The 18,008-nt window shown below is 43.2% G+C and overlaps 3 protein-coding genes across 4 annotated transcripts in view; 2 read left to right on the top strand and 1 right to left on the bottom strand.

Moving 5' to 3' along the window:
• Positions 1-352: 352 nt before the first annotated feature.
• On the bottom strand, positions 353-6,732 carry MRPL47 (mitochondrial ribosomal protein L47). The gene is made up of 7 exons (XM_055723668.1): positions 6,579-6,732; positions 5,971-6,116; positions 5,313-5,373; positions 4,425-4,521; positions 2,593-2,723; positions 1,090-1,185; positions 353-646 (listed from the first exon to the last, which is right to left on the bottom strand). Exons 1-7 carry the CDS (start codon positions 6,677-6,679, stop codon positions 529-531), a joined length of 750 nt encoding a protein of 249 aa, XP_055579643.1. The 5' UTR covers positions 6,680-6,732; the 3' UTR covers positions 353-528.
• An 80-nt stretch (positions 6,733-6,812) lies between these two features.
• On the top strand, positions 6,813-11,751 carry NDUFB5 (NADH:ubiquinone oxidoreductase subunit B5). The gene is made up of 6 exons (XM_055723669.1): positions 6,813-6,973; positions 7,675-7,763; positions 8,664-8,730; positions 9,470-9,531; positions 10,527-10,633; positions 11,501-11,751. The coding sequence occupies exons 1-6, from the start codon at positions 6,847-6,849 to the stop codon at positions 11,619-11,621; spliced, it is 573 nt and encodes a 190-aa protein (XP_055579644.1). The 5' UTR covers positions 6,813-6,846; the 3' UTR covers positions 11,622-11,751.
• Positions 11,752-15,240: 3,489 nt separating this feature from the next.
• The window catches only part of USP13 (ubiquitin specific peptidase 13), a 56,639-nt gene continuing 53,871 nt past the window's right edge, over positions 15,241-18,008 (top strand). For both annotated transcript variants that reach the window (XM_055724035.1, XM_055724034.1), the window contains exon 1: positions 15,241-15,783. In XM_055724035.1, coding sequence (XP_055580010.1) covers positions 15,631-15,783 — 153 coding nt within the window. In that variant the 5' untranslated portion in view covers positions 15,241-15,630. The remainder of the gene's footprint in view (positions 15,784-18,008) is intronic.

Genomic DNA, 18,008 nt, shown 5'->3' with positions numbered 1-18,008 from the left:
TGGACTTTAAGCAGGGAAAACCTCCTTGTAGCAGACTGAAAAAGCCTATTTCTCTCTGGTTTTATGCAGAAAGCACGTGTAGCTTAAGTGACAAACCTGTAACTCAGATGACCAGGGAAGAGAGGCTAGTATGTGAGTTTCCGAGGTTCTCATGTTTGTCTGGGTTTAATGTGTATTTTTTAAACTAAACTGGGTAAATATCCTGAGACACTATACTTACATGGGGCAGTCAGTTGCTGCTTTTCACTGCTAATGTGTGTCTCGCTTTTGTAATAGTTGGTTAATACATCATTTTTCAAACGCTTCTAGAAAACAACTGTTAGGATTAATTTCAGTTACGCACCAAGGCTGCTTTTTCATTCCAGATAAATTTAATTTAAGTCAAATGTGGGATTAAAAAAAACACCAGATGAAGACGACCCTCAGGAACGCTCAGGCTAGTTGTCGACTCGTTTCAGAACTCGTTTCATGTTCCAGTCAGAGGTACTCAGGTACTCAGCCAGTTGCTTGCAGCACTCTTGCAGTATGTTACTGGCCCTGAGATTTCACAGCAAGATGAGGGAACTTAATTTGCAAGAGCTTCTGCCTCTTCCTCTCTAGGTTTTGCCTTCTTGCCCTTATACGTAAAGATTTTTCAAGTCTAAGCCTGAAATAAAGAAGTCAGTGTGGTTAATTTCTAGATAGGTTGTATAACAACCTTAATGAGCTCAACCCCCTAATCAAAGAGAGGCTCCCAGTGATTAACAACTTCAGTATTAATTTGCTTTTGATGAGCAAAAATGCCTGCTAAGCAAATAAATATTGGTTTTCTGCTGCTTTTGAATCCTACAGAAATTCAACCTCTGGGAGGATCTTAGGTAGTCTGCACAAAGTTTTACAGTGCAACTTCACAGATAACCAAGTCTCTTAATAACTAAGATGGAAACAGCAAGAAGAAACAAGAGCAAGCTGTAATTTTAAAAAGCCTTATTTTCAGTGTATTAGCTGTAAAACCAACAAGATAATTACTCCTTTTTTCCTTGTGAAGTGGAACAAGGAAGACTGAGGAACATACCAGAAAATAACTCAATGTCAAAAAAATCTTTTTACCTGATGAAGCGATCCACGTGAGGTAAGTAATAGAATTTCCTCTTTCGGTATTTTTTGTTCAAGTACCATGGTATTGGCCATTCCTTATAAGTGTACCTGTTAAAGACAGATGAAAGTGATTACAGAACATACACTTTTTGCCTTCGTTCTTGAATTCTACCAGTTGTACTTGGTTACAGTACAATGGTAAAGGGGTCTGACCAGTAGATCACAGAATTTCTGTGTGGGTATCTACTTTCAGCTCTATTGCTGGCTTGGTTTGTAAATACATCTCCGATGTAGCTCAGTGTCTTTCTGTCAAAAGCAGTCTTGCTTCAAAAACTATGAAGAGAGGGCCCAGTATAGATAGTGATTCTTTGCACTTGTATTTGAAGTTACTCCATAAGAAAACTTTCAAACGCTAATGTGAACAATTTGTGTGAGTAAAGTTTTGTTTCTACTACAGTATTCTTTCAAATGCCAGTGTTGGGAGTGTCATGTTAAGTACAAATCTGCCTGAACATAAGTCTTTCTCTTCTGCTTGGGGTTTCTCTTGCAGATGGGCTGCACAGATGGCTTATGCAGGCTTACCTACAGACTCCAGTGCATCCAGATTGTGTCAGACCTACTACTATCTGTATTGCAGCTTCTGCATGAGCTTAAAAGACCATTTCATACTGTCTGCCCCTTCCCCCTGCTTCAACTGCGGACTGGGCTTCCAAATACAAGGGCAAACCCTTCCTTGTAGACAGTTTCTCCAAGCAGAAAGAGATACACAGAAGCCTTATCCCTAGAGATGTAAATCTAGCAGTTGGTGCATCTAGTACCACTGCTGATTTATATTTAACGGGTAAACAAATGGATAATGACGGAAAAGTCACCATTATTATAGTGTGTGACCTTCTGTTATCTACACTGTTACTGCAAAGCTGAATACTGTAATTAGTGCTCCTGAAGGCAATATGATGACAGTAAAATACCAGTTAATGAAACAGCAGGTCCTGCCAGAGCCTTCAGCAGCATCACCTGAAATTATAGATTACTGAAACTATCTGGACAATAATAATTCTAAAGGTAGAAGCTTCCAAGTTAATTATCTGCCAAGTAGGGAAATCCAGTGGATGTTTATGTGGTCTCATGCAATAGTCTGTGATTGTCCCCAAATATGCGGATTTTGCGTTTTAACTAGGGACATCCAGATGGCTCAACTTGAACAGTACTCCCTAGTTCATTCATGCATTACAGAACACCTACAGTAACAGACATCCTCTGAGTACAGAAACCACTTAGTTACATGGCACTAGCTCTGTTACGATTGGTAGAGTTTGCCGTAGATTTATTTAGCAACAATTATAACCACACCAATAAAAAAAAACAATACTCAAGGAGAAGTGAATGCTGACCAGAAAACATGTTTCCTTCTATACATAATCAAGAAGGTATGTATATACTGTAAGGATTTTCTGATAGAGACATGCCACAAGAAAAATTCACATGTATGAAAAAAAGTTCTCTTTTCCATACCAGTAGGTGCGTCCCAGGAAGTCATGCCTCCACTCGCCAGGTGCTGGTTTTTCATGGCCAGTTTGTAAAAGCCTCAAAGCAATTTCTCTTTCTCTGACAACCAAGTCTATATTTCTCATAGACTTTTTAACCTGGAAATAGGACACAGTTTTAGGATGGGCCAACAAAACACAATGCTGACAATTAGTAAGATCTCAAGTGAAGATCTAAGACAAAATTTAAAAGGAAAAGCAAAGGCAAAACAGACTAGGAGCTCCATCATGAGTTACCTCACAGTTGTGGACGGAGTGAAATGGCTGAATTGTCCCTGTGTACTAGAACAGTCAAGAATGGGTGCTTTAAAAATCTAACTTACAAGTAGAACAGATATGAAATAACTGATGGTCTGATATTTGATTAAAGGCTAGCTGGCTAATACATAAAGCCAGATCTAATGCTGATGCTAGAAGTATAGAAAGCTCTGAGGCAGGGTGGGAAGGAAGTAGGAGAAGCAAATAGAAGGTAACGCTGTATGTTTTTCTGTCAGATGGTTTCTACTGGTTGGCTGTTGTTCTAGTTCTTCACTCTGGAGTCTGGTCACAGCCTTGGTAATGCCTGCTGGCATTAGAAAGCTGACTTGACCGAGCTGTGACAACTGAGTTGAAAGTTTTTAGTCAGGTCTGTCTCACAAGATTACTGTAACACACTGCGTTACATATGGCAATGTTAAATGTGTTGGGGAGCTGCTAGAGCAAATTTTAATAAGCAGATTGCTGTATTTTGTCTCTGCAATCACAGCATTTAACTGGTGCTTGACTTCTGCTTTTCTTGGGCTTCAGCCAAAACCAAACAGGCAATTAGTAAGATTTGACTTTTGAAGCACTTGGGGCCACTTACTTAAGTTCTCTCCCAAAACAAGTTCTACTGTGATTTGTAATTGCTGAATATGGAATTTGTAGGTGGGGCTAAGCAGAAAATACCATTCAGAATGGGAATCACAAGATAAAGTTGAAATACTGTATTGTCATAAATTAGAACAAGGTACACTAAGAGATCCAGAGAAGAGTTTTATATTGGATCTTGCCTAGTGTATAAGTACAGTGATGAAATGACAACAGACCAAATAAATCCATGTCTGACACAAAAAAATCATAATGCAGTTGCAGGTGCATGTGGTGGCAAGTAACAGTCAAATTATTAACCATATGAAGAAAATCAGATTAACAGTGTAAAGGTCAGTCTTTTCACAAATCAATTTGGATAAATACGGGGGTATCTGGGAGTATCTCTTGTGTCAAACAGCTGTATTATTTAACTGGCCAGTGAAACTGCCAATTTCCATCTGTGAGTCATAAGCATAGAGATGGCAGTTAATTTATAAGTAAATCAAGTTTTCAACAGTAAAGATACTGAGTGAAGAATTTAATAAATCAGTGGCAGAACTGCAATAATGCAGAAGGAGGGAATGACAGAAGTGAAGACAAACATGAACCAAAGGGCCCAAGTTTGGAGATGACAATGTCAGAGGCAAGGAGATGGCAGCAGTTAAGTAGCTAAAAAAAAGTTTGTGGAGGGTAAGGATAGAGATAATCTTGAAGTTTTACTGGAAAGTTTCTAAAAATCCTCTAGTGCGGTTTCAGGGCATGAAGATGGCGAAGTATTTCTTAACACGATACATGATATAGCAGGTGGAAAGGCCTTTTCCACTATGTTGCTTGGGCACAGTGTTTGTGCATATACTAAAATCAGGGGAATAGCTTAAAAAAAAGGTCTGCAACAAGGTTACAAACACTTCATCTTTCATTCAGCAATTTTACTTACAGTTATGTTTTTAGCTAGTATGAAAAAGTTACCTTGTCTAGTCGTTCCGGACTTGGCATAGGCCTGTGTTGTCTTTTTGATTCTTGCTCTAACGTTAAAAGCATGTTTTTTTCCTTCAGTAGGACATACCTAGATCAGAAAGGCACAGTACTTAAAAAATAATTTCTGGATGCATTAGTGATTAATGATTCACTACCCTGCTGGATAGAGCACCGTTATCCAACCTATAATCCCATACCCTATACCTGCTAGCTTCATAGAAGGATGCAAAAAGATACTGACCAACTGGAGAAAGCCCAGTAAAGGTGGCGAGGGGAGGGCTGATGTACAGGACGTACAAGGAGAGGCTGAGGAAGACAGGTTTACTTAACCTGAAATAAAGAAGGCTAAGGAGGGAAGAGGTTAACATCAAGTAGTTTCCCACTACCTGGACAGAGACTCTTCTTACAGGTGCACAGCAAAAGGACAAGACATGGCAAGGTAAAAACTATTCACGGTAATAACCTGGCACAGGTTGCCTGGAGTGGTGATGCAGTCTCCAGCCTCAGAGACTTTCATAATCAGAATGGACGGAGACCTGAGCAACCTGATCTAATTTACTTGTTAGCTTCACCAGAGGTCACTTACAACCAAGCGTGTCTTTCAGTTCAAACAAGTCCCAAAGAGTTTAAACTCAGCCTCGTTGTACCAAACCTGAAGTTTTTGTACTGGATACAACCATCACACAACCACCTGCAGTACGGCTCTTGTATTCTAAGCAGTACCAGAACCTTGGCTGTTCCAAGCCCAAAGTAGGCTTAAGCATGCAGAGCTGTATGGCAGACTAAACTTACTGGCCAGTAAGTTCACTAGCCACATTTTAATACAACGTGCAGAGCTACTTTGAAACAAGAGAAGCTACTCCAGTAAAATTTACTTACCAAAGTTTGTGCAAGTCTTCACTACTCTTGCCCCTTAGTTGCTTTATATTCCATGCATCCCCTGTAAAAAAAAAAAAATAATTAAAAATTAAAAGATCAAGTTAATAGAACAAAGTTCACCAATTCTGAAAAAAAAAACCCACCCATGCTTCTATTAGCAGGCTCAGCTGACGTAACTGAACAAGGACAACTTTTTTAAAAAACTACTGCTTGGGAAGCTGTGCTTGTGGATATTCAGCTCTACTTTCAATATACAAATACATTAAAAAGGCAATTACATGTACTGTTTATTTGTGTTTAGAAAAGGCTGGAAACAGGGATATCTATAAGATAAACCTTTACACTGAAGTATTTTTCTTCCATAGTACCGTATATTTCTTCAAAGAACACCTCTTCTGTGATACGCACACTGAAGAGCAAGGCAGAGGATCTACAACACAATATTTTGCTGCATAGAGCTACTTGCTTTCATAAACACGGAATACACGCAGACAAAATTAATAGGCATAAAGATGCACAAGTATATGGATGTACATACACATATAAATAAAGTTTCATGTAGCTATGAATACTTCCAATAATGCAAAAGAATCGGTCAGATTTCAGCTGAGCAAAAGTGACTCAAAGATTGCCATCAGAAATGCTAAACAAAACTCACCAGACTTTACACTTTTTTCTCCCCAGTTTCCTGGATCATCAAAAAACTCCTCCAGACCTTTCCGAGACAAAGTAGTGTGCAGAAACTTCAGCTGACAGAGGGGCTCAACTTTTGCTAGGCCCTTGTGGAACAGATTCAGCGTCAATCTGCATAAGAATCAGAAGGAAAACTATGTATGGTAAGAAAAATGGTATTCAGCTACATTAGACTGTTTAATTCAAAGGCACAGGTCCTACAGGCAGAGGAATGCCCCAGTCTAGGGGGGGAAAAGGCACGGGTTTAGTTCTTCATAAAAACGTCAGTTTGGTGTTTTCTCCTCCCCCACGTCTCACTTAATACAGATACTCGGGGATAAATAAAAATTTGAAAATTAAAATAGTAAGTTTGAACTACGCGGTACAAGAACACGTTCTCCTACGGTGACCAAACGGCGAAAGCAGCAAGCGCAGGGTGTAAGCACAACCCCGAGCCAGGCCGGAGGCGCTGGCACGCCGGCGGCCCAGCAGCGGGCGGGGGAAGCTCGGCCCAGGCGCCCGCGGGCAGCCCGCCCCGCAGCCCGCCCCAGCCAGCCGGCGGCCGAGCCTCAGCCCCCGCGCCGCGGAGCCTACCCGGGGGGGCCGGCAGCCGCGGGGCCCGGCCACGCTCCTGACAGCCGCAGCGCGCCCGGGAGGCGCCGGCACAGCGCGGCCACCGCCGCGGCCGCCGCCATGACGCGCACCGCCCCTCCCACAATGCCCAGCGCCGCGGACGGCGTCCCGCGAGGGCGCCGGAAGGTGACGGAAGGGTCTGCCCTTTTCCAAGATGGCGGCCGCCTAGCTTCACCTCACCGCGGAAAGCAGCGGCGCCGCCGGCCCCGCCCCCGTGCCAGGTCCAGCTATGGCGGCCATGAGCCTGCTGCTTCGGGCAGCGGCTGCCTGGGGAGCTCGGCGGGTGGCGAGCGGCGCGGCGGGCAGCGCTCGCCTCCCCTGGCTCGTCGGGACCGCCCGCCTCCCCGGCACCGTCGGTAGGGCCTCGGCGGCGGGAACGAGGAGGGCGGGGGTGGCAGGGGCGAGGTGACCTTGGGGAGCGGAGTCCTGCTGAGGAGGGGAGCGGGCTCCTGCTGAGGTGTCCTGCTGAGCAGAGGGGCGCGGAGGCCCCTCAGGGAGGCCCCCCCGGGGCGGCCGGCGCCGGACGGGGGCCGCGTCCCGGCGGAGCCGGGGGGCCGTCCGTCCGGGGCTGAGGGGGCCGGCGGGCCCGGGCCTGGCGCCGGGGCTGGGGCAGGAGCGCGGTGCTGAGCGGCGGTGCTGAGCGGCCCGTTGTGGGCGCGGGGAAGGGCCCCGCGGGGCACTGCGCGTAGCTCCGTTCTGCTGAGAAATCCCGTTTCTTGGGCAAAACAGGGATGGGAATTGGTGGGAGGCCAGACCTGCGAACACGGCTGATATGTGGATTTCCTTGGCCCTGTATGTATTCAGTGATTTATTTGTTGGGACTTACAGGCAGAAACAGCGTCTAAAGTTAAGAAGAAAAACAGGAGGTTTAGCAATACAGGAGATTAGTTCACGCAGGCTCTGAGGAATATTGGCATCCTCCAGAAAAGCAGCGCCTAACTACTCAGCTGGTGCTATATACTCCTTTTTTTTTTTCTTTTACGTGATGTTGACCGTGACCTGGCAAAATCATGAAAGGGAGAAAAAAAAAACCATAATGCTTTGGTTCCGCTTTCAGCACCTGTGCGACATAGCAGTGACCATGGGAAGAGAATGTTTATTATCAAGGCAACAAGTTTCTATGATACTCGATTTCTGAACTTGTTGGTGAGTTAAGAACAAATTTATTACATTCAGTGTGACACGTTGCTCGCAAATGGTGAAAGTGTCTAAAATACAGCTTTCCCTGTTGTTCATGAGGTGGCGTCTAAAATGCGTTTGGTGCTATTCACATAAATAAGAACTTCCAGTCCTCCTCCTAATGAAATTTTTGTCGTCTATTGTAAAATCAGGGCCAGGTAAAGTAAAACGATTGGCTACATGGCAAAGATTGTGATAGGTAGTTAAATTAATGCTGTAGTAGCATTCTTAAATTATGTGTCTGTGTTCAGACATGCATAACCTACAAATGCTTTCCATTCCGTCCTTCTTTTAAAAAGGTATGATGTTACTCTTCTGTAGGGTTTGCCTTCAGTTCCCTAAACCACTAACAGCACAGATGAGACTTAGGAAGCCTGACCTGAGTTTGACCGCTAAAAAGCTTGGTTTCAGATTATTAGGAAAGCTAACAGCCAATTTGATACAACTCCCTTTGTGTGATCAGGCTTCCTGCATCTGTCTTCCACGGTGACCAAAGCCAGCAGCGGTTGTATTTATGTTGGATTATATTGCATTGGTGTTAGCGCCTCATTACAGTGAAACGCTGAAGCCAGTCATCATGTTCGTGGAGAGCGTTACTGTCTGCTTCTGCAGAGACTGACCTCTCCGGGAGATTGAAAGTTGAACTAAATAGGTTCATGGACTGACACAGCATCGCTGTTTCTGTATTATCTTTTTTTAATTAATGCATTTTAAGGAGCAATATGTCTTCATATACAACATCCCTACCTAACCTGTGAATGCAAAGCAGAGAATTATTGGCTGTTCCATCATTACCAGACTAATCTAACTTTTGTCAGGCTTCCGAGTTTCCCATACTGTTTCTTTTTCTTTTTATCACCTATACAGAGATTCTATATATTTCTGACGGGAATACCAGCAGCACTATTCATAACATATGTCAACATATTCATTGGTGAGTGCTCTGTCTTGACAAAGCTAAGTACACAGTCAGAGTTGCTAAATGGAAACTTAAGTATGCTGGATAGAAAGCAGAGATCTTTTAAGGCTTGCTCTTTGGAAGACCGTGAAATAGGCCTAACAGTTACAGTAATATTGTATAAGTACATAGATGTTACCAGCATTTTTATTTTTCTGTAGTTGTTGCTTTTTTAAAAACAGAAAAATTCCATCTTTTGACAGTTTCAAACAGCAGTGAGGTTTCATGAACAGTTCTGTATTCCTATGAGGAACTTGTATTATCTTGTTTTACGTACTTCTTTAAGGCTGCATACGCTGCAACTGTCGTTTTTTATCTAGCAAAAACCCCAAAATTCAGCCTGACAGTAAAAGTTTTAAATCTACTACTGTAATAATATGGAATTAATTTAATAGAGAAATAAGGAAAAATCCATGCTTTCAGCTCATATACTTTAAAGGGCATTTCTGTGGACTTGATCCAAGTTATTTCTTCTGTGCAGCTGCTGATTTCGCCCTTCTGTTGTGTGGCTTAAAGTCTGTGAGCTAGATGTGAATTGCGGTGTGAAGTGTCTGGAAAAATTACAGGTCCAATTTTACTGAATAGAGCTCAGATTGAAGGATTAAGTGCTCTTTATGTGAAATAACAATTTTTCCTTAATGTGAAAGGCAGAACATAAGGTACTTTAAAAAAATAATACTTGAATTAAATGTTCCTCCCCTCCTTTCCTTGTCAGGTGAAGCTGAACTTGCAGAGATTCCTGAAGGGTATGTTCCAGAGTACTGGGAATATTACAAAGTGAGTGTAACATGTAAAAGGGTGGCATGTTATGGACAGCCTTCCTCTTGATCGTACTTTCGGGAGTAAAATGTGTGGAGTATGATAATGAGGATGGCCTTATCCCTGCCTTTGGGTATCGGTGCAGTAGAACTCAAATTGTGCAGTTATGATTTTGGTAAACTTTTTTTCCAGCTTTACAGAACACATGTGTTGCTGTAGGAAATCTGTTTATTGACACAAGTAGATGCAAATTGTCCTTAACTTTATGCAAGTAAACTGCTAAAACTATATGCCAAGAATTCTTCTATCATACTCCTAAATAGTAAGAACAGTCTTCTGTTCTCTTTATTCTTAGCAGGCAGTTTTTGTCTTTCTTGCTCTGGAACTAGACCATGTCAAGATACTGGAGTTTGAAGTGACATCAACATCACACATCTAGTTTATATCTAGAACTAACTGAAGGTTTTTATAGTCAGAAACTAAAAGTTATGCTTCTTTCACATCACTGTATTTTCTTAAAATTAGTCCCTGACTTCTTGCTGCAAGCACTGTTTTGATTTTGAGAAGTAATTGAATTCAGCAATGCTGTTAGGACTGTTTCAACTCATTTAGGCTTTTGTTCCTAGTGAAATGACCTCGATGTGGAAGCAAAACTTTAAAATGTTACTGATTACGGTCAGAGGTTTGGAGTTATATCTGTGATTACAGTGGCAGTTTAAGGAACTTCATCAGAAAGAAAATAAATTACGTGTCTTCCAGTAACTTAATTTTGCTACAGAATAGTCATCTGCAGGTTACTTTGGCATTAAAAATGGCAAAAGAAATACAGCTTTTTAGGGTTCTGATCTTTCAAATAGTTGAGCGCATTTTTAACTTAACTGTTATGGTTTGAATGGCAGCACCCATAGTGTTGATGACATGTTTTCAGGACTGGGAACATACAAAATGATTTAATTATGATGACATTTCTACTTGGAAATTGCATAAATAATCTCTGCTTTTATATTTTCCAGCACCCTATAAGTCGCTGGATAGCTCGTTACTTGCTTGATCCCCCTGAAAAGGACTATGAGAAACAGATGGCTTTGCTTGATGTTGAAGCGAAGAAAACTGAACTTAGGTATAGTTGAAGGTTTTCAAATACTGATAACATACTGTATTATACTTTTTTATTTTGCTTAATATACTGAGATAGAGGCTGACATGAAGGGCTTATTTCTGTACCACTTGACCCTGAGTGCTTGCTCCACTGGCTGGTGCTGAAGTGGAGGTTACGGTATCTGTAGTCCCTGCCTCTTCAGTATTAACGTTATCAGAACTGGAACAATCCAAGGGCAGTCTTGTAAAACAACAGGTTCTCTTAAAAGCAGTTTGCATTTATAAAGGCATAGTTTTGTCTTCCCAAGTCAGGAAATAGACAGCTCTTTTTGCCTCTGCTGATGCTCATAGCTTAATTAAGTGGCTAAATTACAGTTTACAGGACTGATCGTGATCCTTGTTGGTGTTGAAAATTTTGTGGGCAGCAACGACATTATTGTACTGAGTTTATACTTACACAGAAGAAACTGTGGTGTTAGAATAAAGTTTGAGTTCCAGGAACTGTTGCTATTGGGACCAAGATAGCATAGCTCCTTCTCCCATCACATTTACTTATGATTTTCTTGCTTCTATTTATTTTTCGTTAAAAGCTGTATCAAAACTGTCTAGTCCCTTACTAGGCAAGAGCCTGTGACAGAACTGATGTATTTGTTACTCTTTTGTGAGATGACTTGCCGAAAAAATTTGGAATGGAAGAATGTAATAGCTCATGTTTTAGCTGAACGCTTCATATTTTGATATTGCCTGTGCTTCAGTAGTATTTATGAACCATAGACGCTAAACTCACCGCTTTTGTCAGTAATGCCCTGATGTTAAACATAGATACATGTATAATTAAACCCAGTAAACTTCATGTTAAGTGTATCTGTTGCTCTTTTTTTTTTTTTAGGCTGATGGAGTTGGAGGCACGTAAACTGATGAGACACAGGGGAGATGGACCTTGGTATCATTATGAAACACCTGATAAAAATCTTGTTGACAATTCTATGAAATCCACACCTGACAATTAAACAATTTTAAGACAATACACATGGTCTTAAATGCATACCGACAAATTGTGACTGAGCTATGTAATATACATCCTGCTGTTTGCTGATGGAAATTAATAAAAATAAACAATGTTTGTGTTGATTCTGATAATTTGAAAGAAACTGTGTGGCAGTTAAGCTATATAGCTGTTAAAGTTGTTAATCAGAAAAAATGCCTTATGTCAGTTGCCAGCAATTACTTTTAATGCCTTGTGTCAGGTAATTTGTGGAAGATGAAGAAAGAAAAATACCTTCAGATCTTTGGAATATGAGGATTATATCTACCACTTCGGACAAATACTTTCTTTCTCATTACTTGTAGTCAGACTAATCTTTCACTATTTTTTCCCCAACTTTTATGTTGTTCAACATGTGCTATCGTTTTCTCTGCGTTGTCTCAAAAGTTTCTCTCTTTAGATAAGTTAATGCCCTTCATCCCTGCTCATGTCAGCCATGTTGCTCTTCCTTTATTAGTTTTGTCACCAGTTTCAAACTTTTTTCCTCTTGTGCATGTATAATTCATGCTTGTCTGCTCATTCATTTTCTCATCTCACCTCCTGTGGTCCGTCTGTAAAAGACTTCTTATACAGACGGTTAAAAACAAAAACCCCTCAGACTAGCAAAGATGATTGACTTTGTGCATCTTTCTGAACTGGACAACCCTCTGTGTAGATCATCCAAAAAGTGGTCTCTGGAACACCTTTCTACATTGTTCTGGATGTTTTTGTTTGGGTTTTTTTCATGGTTTGTTTTTAAATGAGCTTTAGAAGCATAACAGGTACTTTTGCTATGATGCTTGCTTCCTATTCTAAACAGTAATAGATCTAAAACAGAGGCACATAATCCCTCGTGGCAGAAAGTCTTCATTGATGAAAACAGTCGGTGCTCAGCACTATGTTAGTATTTCAGAAAACTCCTTACTGAGGGGCACCTACCACTGTCACATAACGTTCATGTTTTAAATATGTATCTAGTGACATGGAGAATCATGTGCCAAGTAGTTGTGGGGAGGGTAGTCTTTAAAATTAATTGTAAGGCAGCTTTGGTTTTATTACCTCGGATATCTCCTGTGTTTTCAGAAGGCAGAATTTAGGCAGAAATGTTTGCCTGTGACTATCCACAGTCAGATGAAGGAGCAGAAAACAAAGGAAAAGTTCTTAAAGTGTGTGGTGCGTATAAATTCACTTTTTACTGATTTGTAGTGGATTTTGGAGGCCCAAGTCTTTCATGTAGTCTTGAAAATGCCGCCACAGTTCTGAAGCTGAAGTCTATGCTCTGTCATGTAAAACTTCTCATGAGAAGGAAGAATTTCAGCAGACAAATACTAAACTTAAGTATTTTCCTAGTAATGCTGTACATTTAACATCTTTAGCAATATATTCAAGTTACTGATACTGTTAACTTTCTGCTTCTTGTAACAGGCTTGCTTAGTAAGATGAACAAGGGAAAAACAGGAAAATGCTTATTGAAGTTTGTAATGAAAGGATTGCTAGATACCTGAAAAGCAAGGATCAAGCCAGGGAGAAGGTTAATGGGCTTTATGGACCACCTTATCCCTGCTTACGACCTTCCTCAGCTGTGTGATTACACAACTTTTAGTACATAAAAATATGTCTTGTCAGCAAAATCTCAAGATGAAAACTCAAAACTTTATACTCCCAATTAATTTAGTGTAGAGAAGCTGTATAAGCAGTTTTTGGAGATGAAAAGGGTAAACGTTCCTGGTAACATGTAGAATAACTCAAAGGCTGCTTTTCAAGTGTGAATTGGAAGGAAAAAAGCAAACCAAAAGAGTTTATATAAAAACTGAAGTGGATATGTGCCATGCAACCCCTACTAACCAAGAAATGCAGAAACATGTAAAGTGAATAAGGCAAGTTGCCCCCAAGGACATCCACACATGTACCTGCCACGTGTTTTTAGAGCTTTACAGTTATTTTTCTACACTTTGGACAACTAGCAGGGAAGGTGCACTCTTCATCCGGCAGACTTGCCACTACAGGGGACGTGTTTCCTCAGGTTCTACCGGCCAGGTACTCCCCTGGTTTTACATGCCTCAGGGAGAATGATGCAAAGTGCCTCTTAAAGTTTATGACCCTGAACTATTCATCCACAATAAAAATTCTCACCTTTTTTAAGGAAGTAAGCCCAAGTCCTTTAGTAACCTGTGATCATTTTGTGGTTTGAAACTTAAACCACGCTTTTTTTCCTTTACATTAAGCAACATTGCACCGACTATTTGAAGCAAAGACTGTCCGTTTTGCTGTTTCCTAGCAGTGCCAAACTTTAGAAAAGACTGATTTTGTATCAGTGATTTGACTTGTCCTTTTTGTTTGAGTCAATGTTTCAGATCAGGCAGCTCATGTGTCTTCTTATGGCTTTCATTGTTTATAAATGCTGGATTAATCATAACAGAAGCTATTAAAAAAGTACAAAGTTGTCTTGGGTAAAATAAATCTGTCTGGTGACCCTGTATTTGTGTGTGTGGGTTTTTTATCCAGCATCCAACAATGCTCACAAGTCTTCAACATAATGTCTGTTCTGAAGTCTAAGGTCATTCCACTGACATCATGTTCTGCCCTCGGTATTTCACATTGTTCCCAACACTTGATTAAATTGCTGAGAACAGACTGCACCGATCTGCTATCTCTCACAGACTGCTTTTGTAGTTGAATTAAATTGTAGTTGAATAAAACCTTACTTTTCAATTTTGTTGTTGAGATTTTACTAGAACTTCTGATTTTTGAGGTGAAAGGTAGTTCTAGCAAAGGTCACATCACCTGCTTGGAAGTGATTGATGAATCCTTGGATGTGATGTGGACTGCAGGTGGAAGGCTGTTTGTCTACATTATACATCTTAATTTTAAATGGATCAGTCATTTCTTTAATCCTGCTGCTGTCAAGGCTTATGCAATAGTTATTTGATATGGCTTGAAAAACTTAAATTTTGATGTTTTTTGTCCTACAAAGATACTTCACCCTGTTCCTCCTTCCCCTAACAGTATTCTTTAGAAGTGAAAAGCAAAGAGAAACACAGCAAATGCCATAAAAATGTCATTTTGAGCTAAAGGTACCATCCCTCAAGGCATGAAATCTGGGTTTGGCTACCGGCTGGCTACTGGCACTGCCACAGGGTTCCTTAGACATCTCAGGCTGGGCATTCCCGCCCTGTATCCCAACAGCTTGTCCCTCCATACCGCCCTACTCCGCCTGCCCCGGCCGGCTGGGCCCACGGGCACTGCGGCTTGCAGCGGGACGGCATCTCGCCGCTGCCCAGTGTCCGCTGCACCGCTGGGCCTCGCAGCTGAGGGACTTGGCAGGCAAAAGGCTTGTTCTAGGCACGTGTGGCTTCCAAATCCTCGCCACCGGCACCTGAAACACAGGTATTAGTATTGGATTGCCTGAAAAATAAATGAAAGAGCCTGTAGCAGAGCAGTAGGGGGCAATGGGAGGCGTGCTCCGAGCTGCACTGCGAGACCGGGAGACGAAGTTCTTCGGGAAAGCAAGGTTTTTCTGGCGGAAGGCGTGCGCGCTGCCCGGCGGCCGGGCGCGGCCTGACCCCGGCTGCCGCGGGGCCCGGTCGGGGGAGCGGGGCGGGAGGAGCGGCCCCGGCTGCCGCCTAACGGCCGCCCGCGGCGCGCGCGCGGGGCGGGAATCGCCTCAGGAGAGCGGCCCCGCGACCGCCGGGGGCACCGCACCGCGCCCGCCGCCGAGGGACGGCAGGAGGCCGCGGGGGGCTGCCAGGCGCGGCCCGCCCCCACCGCCCTGCCCCTCCTTCCCTCCCGCCCGCGCTGGGACCCCCAAGTGCCGCCGCAGCTGGTGCCGCTCCCGCTGCCATTGGATTAAAAATAGCATCTTCCCTCCCCCTCCCCTCCCTCAGGCCCGGCTCCCGCCGCCGCCGCCGCGCCCTGCCCCGGGCCCGCCTGTCCTCTGCCTCCATTGCCCTCGCATCGCCCGCTCGCCGTCGGCCGGCCGGTCGCAGGGAGGGAGCATGCAGCGGGCCGCGCTGTTCAGCGGCGGCGATGCGCAGATGGCCGCCGGGGACCTGGGCGAGCTGCTCGTCCCCTACATGCCCACGATCCGGGTGCCCAAGTCAGGGGACCGGGTCTACAAGACGGAATGTGCCTTCTCCTACGACTCGCCTGTGAGTGCAGCGAAGCCGCCCCCGGCTGCCTCCGCTCCCTCTCCCCGCCGCGGGCTACCGACCTGCCCTCCGCCGGCGCCCTGCGGCAAATCCCGCCCCTCCTACGGCCCCTTCCCCGCTCCCCGCTGTACCTCCGGCGCCCACGGCAGCCCCTCGCCCTCCTCCCGAGCCGCCGCCTCCCCCTCAGGCTTCACAACCTTCCCCATCCCTTCCTTCGCCTGCCTCCACCTGCCGTGGCCTCCGCCGCAGCCAGGTCCCCCGCCCGGGCTCGCTGCCGCCCCGCCACGCGTGGGGGTCGCGGCGGGGGGGCCCGGCCTGCCCCGCACCGCGCGGGCTGCGGCTGTCGGGGCGCCTCACGGCGAAGCGCTGCCGGCTCGCACGCAGCAGCGGTGTTCCTTCGCTTGTTTATTTATTTTTCTCCTTAAGGCGGTCTGAAGTGGTTGCTTAGACACGGGGATTTTGCGGGTTTGGGGAAAACTTCCCTGCCTGCTGGGAAATGGGCTCCGGCTGGCCGAGCTCTGCCCGCGCCCCCCGCAGCCCTTGTTCTTACTTTCAGGCTGCGGTAGTGAGAAGGGGCAGTAGCTGGTTGCCTCGGTTGCAGGTTTTGGCTAGCAGGTGCCAATCGTTTTGCTTTCCTGCTGCCTTGCTGATCATTTTGCTTTGTAAAATCTTCAGAGAAAACCTTCAAAAACTCAACCTGAGAATTGGTGTGAAACACCTTCCTTCCCACAGTTTAGTTTCACCACTATACTTTAATGAACCTATAACATTTCCCTGCTAGCTTGTTTAGTTTGCTTTTAAATGAACGTTTCGTGTACAGTAAGCTTTCTACAGTGTTACAGATGTCTTGCAAAACTACCACAAACTCCCCCAGATCACATGTGTTCAGTGGCAGATTTGGGGCCTAATTTTTGACTTTGCTGATAATAGTGGAAGCCTTCATAAAATAGTAATGGTCAATGCTTTAAGAAACAGGTGCTTAAAATTACACTTTTAAAATGGAGCTGAAATTTTATTAAAAGTTACTTCTCCATGTGAAACTGAGGTTTCCTGGAGGCAATTGAGCACTTTATGTTGATGTTAAGGTCCATGGCAGCAATGAAAAGGAACCTCAGGGTTTACATTACAGAATATTCAACGAAAGGTAAGTTTCAGATGGATTTTTGAATCCATTATCCCCCTCTCTTTGATAATTCCTTCTAATACAGAAAATCAAAATTGGTTTTAAAGGTGACTCAGCTGTCTGGTGTTCATCATGTCTTGTTGAACAGAGGTTATTTTTACCCACACTCTTCAGGATCTCAAGTGTCACCCAGCAGCCCTGACTGTACTGGGAGGCGGTCTGATTAAAATTGCTAAATCAGACTCTGGTGCAGAGGTGTTAATTGCATTATATACTTAATAAGTTTTTTTTTGAGGGGGAAGATCATTGTGCCACAACATTTCCTTCAAATTTATGTTTAGGTGAACACATGGTTTTTAATAACGCTTTTGGGCTTCTTCAACATTATGATTTATAAAAAATATCTATTAACAAGTAGGAAGGGATATTAAATACTGCTATAGATTAAAAATGAACCAATCATCACCTCTTCCTCCCCTGCCCCCCAAACAAGCCTCAAGTAAACATAGTGAAAGCTGTGTTTAGCAAAACAATGTTTGCTCAAAAAATTTGAGCAAAATTTAACAAACTAGGTATAAAAGTAGCAAAAGGAGTTGGAATCACAATGTGTAATTTTTTTAAATTTACTTTTTCCCAAAAAATGTTTAATCCTTTTGACTTTATTGGGAAGATATTTCATATTTTGGAAAATATTCCCCTCTGTTAAAGCTTTTAAAAATTGCATTATAGGTATTCACTGGGCAAAAGCTTTGGCTGAACCTATGCAGTACCAGTAAAAATAAAACTAGTCTCCATTTCTATTGTTTTCTGTGGCTTTTCAGCCCATACCACTCCTTATCTTAGCTGAGCAAAGCACTGGTCTCAGACTTTATTTTTTATTACCATATAACCTAACAGATATTTAGATATTGTTTCTAGGATGATGATTCTAAAGGGCAAACGTGCTTTCTTGGGTAAAACACCATCGTTTACAAATTGAAAAGAGCAGAGCTGTGTTTTTACCATCTTTCATTCAGAAGAAAAGTGAAAGGATACAGACAGATTGTTGCCTTGGCTAAAGGGAGATGTTTGTCTCTGTATACTTTGTATTAGGTTGGTTTTG

Source organism: Falco cherrug, chromosome 11, assembly GCF_023634085.1.
Source record: "Falco cherrug isolate bFalChe1 chromosome 11, bFalChe1.pri, whole genome shotgun sequence".
Lineage (NCBI taxonomy): Eukaryota > Metazoa > Chordata > Aves > Falconiformes > Falconidae > Falco > Falco cherrug.
This window is presented reverse-complemented; position numbering and strand designations above follow the sequence as displayed.